At 47.4% G+C, this 11,941-nt stretch overlaps 1 protein-coding gene across 2 annotated transcripts; it reads left to right on the forward strand.

Moving 5' to 3' along the window:
- The first annotated feature begins 2,046 nt into the window (after positions 1 to 2,046).
- LOC311264054 (carbohydrate sulfotransferase 1) lies at positions 2,047 to 8,972 on the forward strand. 2 transcript variants are annotated; one of them, XM_084364588.1, is made up of 3 exons: positions 2,047 to 2,377; positions 6,165 to 6,336; positions 7,122 to 8,972. In XM_084364588.1, exons 1-3 carry the CDS (start codon positions 2,375 to 2,377, stop codon positions 8,240 to 8,242), a joined length of 1,296 nt encoding a protein of 431 aa, XP_084220714.1. In that variant the 5' UTR covers positions 2,047 to 2,374; the 3' UTR covers positions 8,243 to 8,972. The 2 variants fall into 2 exon arrangements, with proteins under 2 accessions (XP_084220714.1, XP_084220715.1); XM_084364589.1 differs by lacking the exon at positions 2,047 to 2,377 and adding an exon at positions 2,444 to 2,524.
- Positions 8,973 to 11,941: the final 2,969 nt, after the last annotated feature.

The following is an 11,941-nucleotide window of genomic DNA, read 5'->3' on the forward strand; positions in this document are numbered from 1 at the left end:
CTTTTGCTGCCATGTAACAAGCAGAGCTTCCACGAAACTGATGCTCACGCTCAAGAAAGATTTGGCACATAACTTCGATGTCCACTAGATTTGTTTTCCAAATTAAAAAATCTATTTTATAAAAGTGCAGACACGAGTCTGAAGTCTCTCTAAGTAGATTTAGTTACCTTCTGACAGAGCCAGGCTCGCTGTTTCCCCTTGTTTCCTGCCAAATTAAGCTAACCAGCTTAAAGTGAATGAACTTATTTCCCAAAATGACTTCCTTTAAATGAAATAAGTGTGTTTTGGATGGTGTCAACACCACAAATAACTTTGGGGGGAGTTCTTCTCCGACGTTGCCGCTGCACATCCCCAGTAATAAATAGAGAAAGTGTGCTGGTGAGCCCGGCGCTGGTTGTTTGCTGGATTAGATTTAGCCGTCTCCGCTGGCATACTAGTGGGTGAAATGAGATTTCTTTTTCACCTGCTTATTGCACTTACTGCGAGGGAGGGCTGAATAAAAGGGGGGCTGCTTTTTTCTTCTTCACTCCCTCAAAATGAGAGCGAGTGTATTAAAAAAACACTAGCTTTTCTCCACAGGCAACATTCCTCCCTTAGATAACTTTTGTGAAACCTGCTTTCCCCTGTGACGAGCTCACTGACAGATAATCTGACAGACGGATCGCGTCTTTAAAAAGAAAGTGGAAGGTGCGGAAAGTTGCCGAGCAAGCCCAGAAAAAAAATCAAGTCAGCGAGCTAAGGAGAAAAAGGTTATCCCGAAACAGTAGAGAGAGATTTCAGCTGAGCATTTCCATCCACTTTCTGATGAAAGACTGCTGTCATGTTAAAGATCAGATATAGAGTGGATCATAGAGATATGGGGGAAGAAAGAGTGCAGATTGGTGAGGCATCTGTTAAGAGCCGGGCTGGTTCTGGAGAAGAAAAATATGAAAGGCAGCTCCGAAGCTCTAATCCACATCTGACTTTGTGCTCTTTGCATGTGTGCGTGGTTGAGGAGCGAGTGTGGGTACAGCTAAACATGGAGGCCCGTGGAGGATTCAGGGTTTTTTTTCAGCTCACAGTAAAAAAATTCTACTTTTTTTTCTTCATCGCCTGTTTTTTTTTTTCCAAAAATCTCACCAAGAAGGTGTGCGGGGGCGTTCGGCTGCTCGGTGCCGGGAGAGTCGATGCTGTAGGCAGGCAGAGCGAGCGAGGGATCAGCGCGGAGAGGTGCGGAGGACAGGACACTCTTGTATCACTCACCAGTCGTTTCTTGGCAGCTCGCCGTCCTTTTGTGTGCACTTGTAGAGTACGAGCTGCGGATCACCAGAGAAAAAAAGCTTGTTCTGTACGTGCGTAGGTAGGACTTCCAGCCTCTCCTGTTCCCATTTCTGAGATCTTTTTTTTTTGCTTCGGTGTCCTCGCTTGTGCTGCCTGGAAAAGGTTTGAACACATGAGGGCAGAGAAGTTAAAACAACTTGATGCTCCTGCAACAGCAGAAAGCCGAGCTGCAGCAGCAGACATCACCAACATTATCTCTCACGTTAGAAGACACACAGTGTCTCTGCCACAGCAGGAGATAAATCTGACAGACCGCAAAACAGAATCGACTCCCCTCCTCCTCCTCCTCCTCCTCCATTCCCTGGAGTAATGGAGCTGTCACCGGCCAAATCTGACCCCACAGTAACCCCCCTGGGGGCAATGAGATGGCACCCATCCCTTCACACCGGGGAGTGTGGAGGCAGGGGGGGGGGGGTGCACACACATCTGATGATAGCAGTCATCCTCACTGGAATGAGGAAAAATAGAGGTCATTGTGCCACTGTAATCTCATGGGAGAGGTGTGTGTGTGTTTGTGACAGTGACACTGTGATGCTCATGGTGCTGATGCTGAGGTGGTTGTTGATGCCTGACTGGAGCTGCTGAGGAAAAAAAACCGGAGTAATTAAAGTAAGGATGGCGAGCATAGGGGTCCAATTGTTTTAAGTTGGACGGTGATGCAGGTCGCGTTAACCCGCCTGTCAAAGCTGCACAAAGACGTAATGAAACGTACCCGACGGCATCTACAGCGTATAGCGCACGAGGCAATCTTGCATCCAATCTAGAGACTGAGCTCCAGCAGCCTGTGTGGTCTCCGGAGGGCTGAGACATGCCTCCTCCTCCTCACTCAGCATCTCGCAGCTCTCCATCCATGGCGCATCTCCACCTCTGAATCCACCTCGGGTTCGGGTTCGCGCTCGATCCATCCATCCTCCGTCTCTCTCTCTCTCTCTCACACTCACACACTCTCTCTCTCTCTCTCCTACACACACACATATACACACACTTTTTTTTTTACAAATGCAGCGGAGAGGACCGGACCGGCTGGAGGAATCCTATCTGATCGAGCGCGTTGATGGTAAGGCATCATTTCTTCTTCTTCTGTTTTTTTTCTTTTTTCTGTCTTTTGCGCATTTTACGCGCAGTGACAACAGACGTGGAAGTGAGCAGATGAGGCAGGATGATCAGTGGATGTGTCAGTGATTGACTTTAAAGTGCGTCAGTGGTGAGTTAAGTGATGTGGTCTCACTTTACAGGCAGTGTGTGTGGTTCACTGTCACGCTCCACATGAGCTTCATGTGGCGTCATATGCTTATTTTATTCGTCCAACAGTTATTAAAACTCAACTTAAACTGTTTCATTTATTCATTCTTTTGTTTTAAGATCCAAATTTCATGTAGATTAAAGGTGCAGTATGTAGTTTTTGGGGAAGAAATTGTATAATCAGAAGAGAAAGATCTTCATTGACTTGATTTTTCACAAACTGAACTCAATTTTATACTGTTTTTACTTTGTTTACATGTGGCGGACCCTGCCACCGTTCCAGCTCTCCTCTGAGGAACAGCTTGTTTATTCAGTTTTGTAAACAATATTCCCTCATGTCATTCTGAGTTTGAATTACATAATCACTTGAGCTCAGACGCAGCTGATCTCATCGTCCATCCTTCAGCGTCATCGTTACCAAACTTTACATTATTCTCTCGGTTCAGTTACTCCGGCGCTGCTCTTCCTTCCCTCCTTCCTTCCTCTCTTTCTGAATCGACCACCTGCGCTCAGCATCCCATTAGAGGAATAAATTGGACGAGATCAGATGAGGAGTTGACCTTTTCATCTTCCAGCCGTCCTCCCTCCAGTGTCGGTGCTCCTGCTCCGTGTTGTTTGTGCGGCTGGAGGAATCATGTAGGACGAGATTCATCCTCTCTCGTATCGCAGGAACTCTTAGCCCGGGGTCAGATTAGCTCCTCTGCGCTCTACTCTGCTCTCCTCTCCGCCTGTGGCTTTCTGAGTGTGTGTGTGGTGTTGGTTTAGAGAGGGGGGGTTAGATGGAGAGCAGAGCGATAAAGACAAACCAGAGACTGGAAGCTCCTCCCGGTGTTTTGCTACTGCTGCTCAACTCTTGTGTTTTCCAGGATTGATCACCGGGCTCTGCCAATAAACAGCCTCACTCAGAGGGTCTGTGAACACACCGAGGTGCCTTAATAGAAAAATCTTTGGCACTGTCACATCCCTCAATCACTTGCATCCCAAATCCCTCAGTCCCAACCTCATCACTAACTCCTAACCTCATTTGTTGCCTTTATTTTTGCACCGAGGCAATTGCCTCTCCTGCACCGTGCACAAATGTTATTATCTCCCAACACTTTTGCAGCTAGCTGTTATCTTGGCAGCAGCGACGCCTGCGCTGCTCACTGAATTTACAACTCAAACCTGCCAGAGGAGCGTGCGCCACACAGTGTAATCTTTGGCTGATCCCGTCCCCGAGGCTTTTATCCCCTGTAAGCACCGTTATTGTACGAGGGACACAAAGGCGGAGACCGTCTGAAGCTCGCAGTCCCCTTCCAGCTGTTGACAGAGTGTCTATTATTCCTGGTGTGAGCGCGGGAGGAGTTATAAGTCACGGAGAAAAAAAAAGGAGGACTTGCAAATCAAATTGCTTTAATCCATTGAAGCATCTGTCTTCATTCTCCAGAGGGCAGCTGGGAGTGTAGCACAGAGGCTCTGAGCCCTGATCACCAAAACAAAACCTGTCGCTGAGGAATGCGCCTCGGTCAGCCAGCTGTGCAGCACATGCAGGGTACGGATGGCAGGACTGTCAAATTGACATTTTCTTAAGTGTCAGAGACGAGAAGGAGCTCGGTCAAAAGCTTCTCATTATCTGCAGTCATTCGTGCTTATACATCTCTGCCTTTTCATCCGACTCTCCTGTCCTTCAACGAGCACACAAAAAAAAACAGGACAAGCTGCTTTAAAGTCGCTGTGAAACAAGAAACAAACAGTTCCCGGGTGCGACTCCAAGAAAATAAAACTTTCTTCCCCCTGATGAGTTCATTCTGCGATCGCTGTTTTTAAGCCATATTCAAACAGACTGCCTCATGATGTCAGCTCGATTTCTCCCCCCCCCCCCCCCACCCTCACCCACAGAGTAAATGTCTTTGGTTTTGCGCTGTTTGTGATTAATGGAACATCAAAAGCCGATCCGAGCTCAGTGTGATGCGTTCCTGAGGACACGAGTCTGCCAGGGACACATAAACATCATTAATGAACAAGAGGCAGACTGGAGAGAGACCGAGCGACAGGGAAACAGGCCGAGGAAGCAAACAGGAAGGCTGTATTTATTTTTGTCAGTAATATGATGTATATTTACCTGTGGTTTCTGATGATGATTGCCTCAGTGAGGCCACTTTGAGTGATGGAGACGGTTTGCGCCCAGAGATCTCCTGTGATTACCTACCATCAGTTTAGTGCATGTGGACAAAAATGGATGGCAGCACCTTTTTTTTGCTCTCGAAAAAATCCATTTGGAAAATCGCATCTCCCTTTTTGCTCTTTCAGGCCCAGTGGCAAAGAACTCGCAAGTGTATAAAGGAAACTTCTCCACTCATCCAGCCGATGTGCAGACGGCTATATTTATCTGAGTGTGTAGCTCTCTGCTGTGCTTAGAGGCTTAATTACCCAGAAGAGAGGAAAAGCAAAAAAACGAAATGCAATTACGCAACTGTGTGCACGGTATCCTGAATAGTGGGGCTATTGTGGATGGGAACATTACCGCTACAATTTTCCCAGTGAACGTCTGACCTTGGGGTCGTGTTTTTCTGCAGAACAACTCTGTGGATCTTTTAGGGAGAAACCTTTAAAACTGTTTCTTTAAAGTGTTTAGAGATGCTAAGAGGTGCTGTCTGTTTGCCCTTTTTAAAGAGAGAGAGAGAGCAGCCTTTTCTCCAATCTGTATTTTCTAAGAAACGCTGCAAATATGTGCTTTTAGTGAAACGGTTTGATAAATACTATAAATTGCTTCCTTGCTAATATGAAGCGAAACCCGCCGCCCATTAGCTTAGCTTGGCAGAAACAAGCGGAAACAGCTAAACTAAATGCTTTTTTGTCCTTTCCCTCAGTGTTTTATTCATGTACTGTCATGTAAAAAGGTCTTGAGAGTTAAACAGAAGCTCCTCTCTCCCACACAAAACACTGCTCCTGAAACGCCTCGTCCGTGGACCCGCCTTTAATTCTGTGACTTTGTGACATCACACTGCGTCACCATGTCACACATTTGCATTTTATTTACTAGTTTGGCGTATAAGAATTGATTTAGCACAGCTGCTCTGTTGTTGTTAGCGGTGCTGGGTCAGGCGTGTGTGAGCTGACCAATCAGAGGAGGCTGGTGAATTGGGAGGAGGAGCCTTAAAGAGACAGAACCTGAAAACCACCATGTCTCCTCTACAGCTGACTTTCTACACTTCTCTTCATGTATAGTAACAAAAAGTAAACAAGATATTTAGCGAGCTGAACCATTTGTTTTGTCTTCCTGTTTCCTCCTCGTTTTGATCCTTATGCTAAGATAAGCTAACCGGCTGCTGGTGAAAAAAGGTTGTCGTTCTCATGACGGGAGGGAAATCTGGATGGGAAATGTTAATGGGACATAATTTACCCTCCACTGTTTAAGTGCCCTTGAGCAAGAACACTCATCGCTCCAGTAAGAGCTGCTCACTGGCCGTCAGTGGAGGGGCTGCAGGCATGAAAAAAAAAAAATGATCCGGAGCTCCACATGTGTGAAGCTGAGAAAAATGCATCAACATGAAATCTGTGTGTGTGTGTGTGTGTGTGTGTGTGTGTGTGTGTGTGTGTGTGTGTCTTCCTCGCGGCGTCAGCGTGAAGGATGTAGAGCCGGCGGGGGGGGCAGGATGGAGTGCTCCTGGAAGACGGTGCTGCTGCTGGTGTGTGCGTCTCTGGGGGTCCAGTACACGGCCATCCGAACCCTGAGGGACTCGCTGTCTGGACCCTGTCAAGGAGCCTACCGCTGCCAGACCAGACACCACAGAGGTACGCCTCGACAGCCAGTCAGGGTCGCCCCACATACTCGCACTGAGAACAGAGCGTGTGTGGAGCTGCTGCTGTGTAAATGCTCCTGTTAATGCAAATATAACAGAAATAATCCATAAGGTACGTGTGTGAGGTAATAAACAGACACACCTGTAACACCTGTTTTAGAGAGATGCTATCTGCATCAAAACTGTGACTGAAGCAAGAGGAAAAAGGAAGGCTGGTCGTTAAATTAGGGAATTCCCAAGAAGTGTGGAGGACAGAGAAATGAAATATGTGTGATTCGCTTTACAATTATCCTCAAATTTATCTCCATTAAACTCCTCTCGTAGCGCAGCTGTAGCTTGCAGCAGCCGCCGCCGCCACCGCCGCCACCGCCGTCGAGCTCCTGTACACAAAAGTAACATCCCTTTTGCAATCAACTCCTCATCAGCAGTAATTACACTTCAGCTATTTGCGCTATATTTAGAGATCCGCCATTTCATAAACCCCCTCGGTAACCACCAGGCAGACAAGCAACTTACTCATGCGTGTTTACCCTCTGAATTATTTAAGCTTTATTGGCTTGATTCAGTCGTTTACTTTCTCCTGGCTTGAAGTTATGACGAAAGCTGGCTCGCTTTCTCTCTCATGAGCTGAAATAACTCTTCTGAAATAAGTGAAGTGCCTCCTCTTCCACCAGAAGCTAGGAAACAGGAAAAACAGGTTGTATAAGGTGTTTTTTTCAAAGCTACTGATGGAGCTGATGTTGGCATCATGTAATATGAGACTGTGTCTTTCTTCAGACTCCAGGTGGAGAGCCTTGTGTGATTGGATGCCCGTCGACTCGCCCGGGAAGCACATCCTGCTGTTTGCCACCACGCGCAGCGGCTCCTCGTTCACCGGGCAGCTCCTCAACCAGCACCCGGAGATCTTCTACGTGTACGAGCCTCTCTATCACGTCCAGCAGGCCTTCACCAACTCCAGCAGCAGGCTGCGCCGCACCCTGGACCGCCGGGCGCTACTGGGAGCGTACCGTGACCTCCTTCTCAACCTGTACGCCTGCGACCTTCACTTCATTGAGAATTACATCCGCCCGGAGCCGCAGGACCACGTCACGAGCTCCTTCTTCCGCCGGAGCTCCAGCCACGCCCTCTGCTCCCCTCCGGTGTGTTTAGAAGGAGGGGACGTAGCGGCCTCCGACCCGCCTGATGAAAGCTGGTGTCCTAAGAAGTGTGGGGCCCTCAACCTCACGCTAGCCTCGATGTCATGTCTGTCAAGGGGACACGTAGCCATAAAGACCGTGCGGGTCCCTGAGGTGGGGGACCTGCGCACTCTGACAGAAGATCCACGTCTGGACCTGAAGATCATTCACCTGGTGAGAGACCCCAGAGCCATCCTCGCCTCGCGCATGATGGCGTTTTCGGATCAGTTCCGCGCTTGGAAAATATGGAACGCGACAGGACGGCAGCCGCGGTACGTCGACCTGTCGCAGATCACCAGCACCTGCAAGGACATGGCGGCCTCCGCAGAGACGGGCCTGCAGAGGCCGGCGTGGCTGCGGGGGCGCTACCTGCTGGTGCGGTACGAGGACCTGGCGCTCAACCCGAGGGACAAGGCCGGGGAGATCTACAGGTTCGCGGGGCTGGAGATGGAGGACAGGGTGCGGATGTGGATTGCAAAGAACACCAACAGTAACGCGTCGTCTCCGTCCGAGTGGAACTACAGGTACTCCACGACCAGAGACTCCAGAGCGACGGCGGAGAGCTGGAGGCTTCGTCTCGGCTTCGACATCGTGAGGACTGTGCAGAATCTGTGCAACGACACTCTGGCGCTGCTCGGATACAAACAGGTCCACTCCGCGGCCGAGCTCAGAAACTTGTCCCATAGTTTGGTGGAACACAGGACCTTCCAACCCGTCACATAGACGATTTGAATTACATTTATTTATTCATGCCGACGTTTTCCTCCGTCACGATGCTGATAAATTGAATGTAGTTTATCTCAGTTCTGAATAATGCCTAAGATCACGTATTGTCACTTTTTAATGGTTTTGCTAAAGATATTAAAAGTGCCAAATTTATGAGCGTGTGTGATCCAAAATAAAAGGTCCTAACTGCTGTTTGTGTCGATGGAAAACTCTTAAGACGCAAAGTCCTGATGTGATTAAGTTACTATGCTTTGTTTTGTTTTTTTTCATGATTACATTTTCTAATCGTTTCAGTGTTTTCAGAGAGAAAAAGACGACACTTGAAAGAGCAAATCTGACCTGAAGTCTGACAAAAAAAGTGTTATTCTTGGAGGTGAGACGCACGGAAGAAGCGAGGGGGAGGAGGAGACGAAGGGAAAAAAAGAAATTACAGGGCTTGCCTTCCAAGTGTCTCTAATGCATTTTGGAAAAAAGGATTAAAATGTCACCGGCGCAATCTTCTGCAGTGCACAGCGGCTCTAATTTCTGTGTGAAAATGTCACGAATATGAGAATATATTTGTTTTTTTCTTACTATAAATACTTAATGACTGTAAATACTGATTAACTGTTTCGATGCAAGTGTGCCGATGTTCTGTGCCGGGTGTTTTGGGGCATTTTTTTGTCAGTGTGATACTGTTTATATTTTCTAGACTTTTTAAAATAAATTATTCATATTAATACATCTACCACGCTGCTGAAATCTTCTTGGAACCATATTTGTTTGATGTGTTTTTTTATGTCTTCAATCCCGAGGAAAAGTGAATAAGTGCTTCAGTTTTAGTGCTCAGAACAGAGAATGGTGCACGCTCACCGTCTTTTATCTTTTAATCCCTCTGTGTTTAGTTTGTCTCGCAGCCAAATTTCTCTCCCGCTGACGTGTCTGTAGTAACAGATATGTCTTTTACACGACAGAACACATGCTGCTCGCGCCGTTTCATTTTCGCGTTGACTTTGAAGCTAAGAAGAACAATACGGGGATCATTCAGCTGGTAGCAGCTGTCTGCAGCGGCGTATAGTCAGAGATTAGACGGCTGCAGGTCCTCTGCCAGCTCCACCATTTGAAATTGGTCTTTGTGTCTAAACAGAGAAAAGAAGCGTGCCATCTCCAGACACCGGCGCATTTGTGCTGCTCTCTTGAGATAAATGCTGGAAGTAGTTTCTGAGGGAAGAACGCTTTGCATGACTCATAGTCGAGCCACTGATTGACTGTGATTTTCCTGCCTTTCAAATTCTTGCATCGCCTCTTCCTGGGCTGCAGTTGGAGCCCGCTGGGGGCTACGGGCTTCAGTGCTTATGCTGTGGAAGAAAGCCACTCCAGACTGAAGGAAAGTATGTAATTTGAGTGGAACGGTCATGCTGCTCTATGAGCACCATTAAATCTGAGGTGAAATTGTCCCTTTAATAATGTATTTTTAGACACCCGGTCCTCCCCATCCCTCCTGAAGCTGCCCTATAGCTGCTGACACCAGGGATATCTCAGCGCAGCTACAGAATTGATCTACACATCCAGCTAAGGAGAAACAGGATTTAAGATGCATGGAGAAAAGAGCGGCCGTCTTTCTTTGAACTTAATCTGCGCGGCTACACAAACCGGCCATAAAGCAAAGCTTTATGACACCCGGGGAGACGCTCCTCATCGGTTTTTCCATCCACACGCTGACACACAAAGCTGCAAGTGGCCTGAGTCAGCCGTCAGCTAATTACCCATTTCTTTGCACTCAATACCGGCAACCCCTTTCTGTCTCCTTAACTGTGCTGACAAATTAAGCTCTTATCAATAGTGCTAACAAATATGAAGTGCATGCTGATATTGAGAAATGCAAAATAGCCCACTGTTAATCTACACGACTGGTATCCAGCCTCGTTTGTCAGGCGGAGCACAAAGCGCTGTCAGATGAACTCCAGTGCCCCTTCATTGACGCCACGGACGATTTTTCTTCTTCTGGCTAACTTTTAACTCACTTTAAGCAAACTGTTCATCCACGACCTTTAACTATCTACTTCAGCTGTTTATCAGCAAACTATCCCAGCACATCCTCATACCTGAACCACTGAATAGGTCGATTGTCTGCGTGTCAACACAAAAGCCGATTTTAGCAGGTTGAAGTGGAGATTTTTGACCAGTGGAAAAGGTATATTAGTTACATCTGTGGCTGGATATCAAACGTGCTTTTTCATGCACATTCTCACAACAATCGTCTGACCTCTCCTGATATCCATGAAATTCAACACAACGAGGCCGTCTAGCGCACCTTTGAAGAGGCTCTTCTGTCTGGCTGACTCACAGGAGGAGGAACAGACCTCCACTTTATCAAAATATGTGTCAGGAAGGCCAGTCTGTTATTGACGTATTGGACCTATTTTAAGGCATGGAGCAGGAAACAGATGAGAAAACACAGACGACCCAACAAAGAAAGAGACGAGAAACACGAGGCAGACGAAGACAGGAAGCGTAAAACTGAACATGACGCAGAAGGATAAACCTACAAAATAAAACAGGAAACAACTAAAGTAAAATTCAAAACCACGACACACTGTGCACAACATGTTTCTGTGATTTGCTGCCACAACACTGATTTTGAATCAGTGATCCTGACAAGACACACACACACAGAAGTGCAGAGGTCACAGCAGATGCAAGAAAAGCTCTCACACACATTTACAGCATGAATAACAGGCTCACGCCGAGGTGTTAGAAGCTGAAGGAACCATTTTTATTCAGTAAATGGTTTGTGGTCGTGTGGAGAGGGGGCACCGCTGACATCCGTCACACTGACAGCTCCTGGGACGCAGGAGCGACACTACAGTACGACAAAATGTCCAAGTCGCCTTCAGACGTTCAGTCGTTGTTGTGTGAGTGCAGACTCCTCTTGTATCAGTGATTTGCATGTGTGTAGAGAAGGTTAAAATATGTCCTCCTGGCTGCCGCTGCTGTCTCGTAAAGAATGAAAACATGATGAACAAGTAAATCGAGACAAGATGGAGGTTTGCTGGCAGGATGAGGAGGAAGATCACCCTCGAGCTGAGAGCTTTAAGAATCAAAGACTGAGTAGGCAAGAGTCTCCGCTGCTGTGCTCTCATCTCCAGTGCAAGAAAAACAAGAGTTTTCCTGCAGGGATCAATAAAGAATCACATTAATATACAGAAGCAACTAATATTATGTTTATTAGACTCAAACACAACAGACACATGATTCGTCCTGATTATTTCCTTTCGCTTGGTGCCCGAAAGCAGATTTATGAAACAACTTCCCCCTCTGCTATTCAGATTCAAGGCGGATGAATATCGCGGCTGCAGAAACTTCAGGTCAAAGGCATCGAGGAGCGCAGTGTGAAACCAGCTTCCAACAATGTCTCCTTGAGCACCTTCTCGACCTTACAGCGCCGCGGTTGTGTCAGCGTCAGCCAAATAAGCTCCATCAAGTAAATCCCCCTCCTTCTGCTCTGCCCTGACGCCTGTCTGTAATCAGCGGCCTTAACCATTCGCTGGTCATAATGAGATGTGGGAGCGAAAGGAGGTCGTGAGACGTCCTTGGAGTTTGCTCCTCCAGCTGCAGGTGTGTCATGCAGGTTCATTATCCCGACGATCGATTCTTTACGGCCCTTATCCGGGCGCGCCGCCAGAAAAGTCTGCAAAATGATGAGCTTTTCTCGCT

Source organism: Pagrus pagrus (assembly GCF_965226575.1).
Source record: "Pagrus pagrus genome assembly, chromosome: 10".
Lineage (NCBI taxonomy): Eukaryota > Metazoa > Chordata > Actinopteri > Spariformes > Sparidae > Pagrus > Pagrus pagrus.

Coding starts and splice junctions, on each gene's coding strand:
- LOC311264054 (XM_084364588.1), top strand. Junction 6,337..7,121: donor CCAGACCAGACACCACAGAG/GTACGCCTCGAC, acceptor GTCTTTCTTCAG/ACTCCAGGTGGAGAGCCTTG.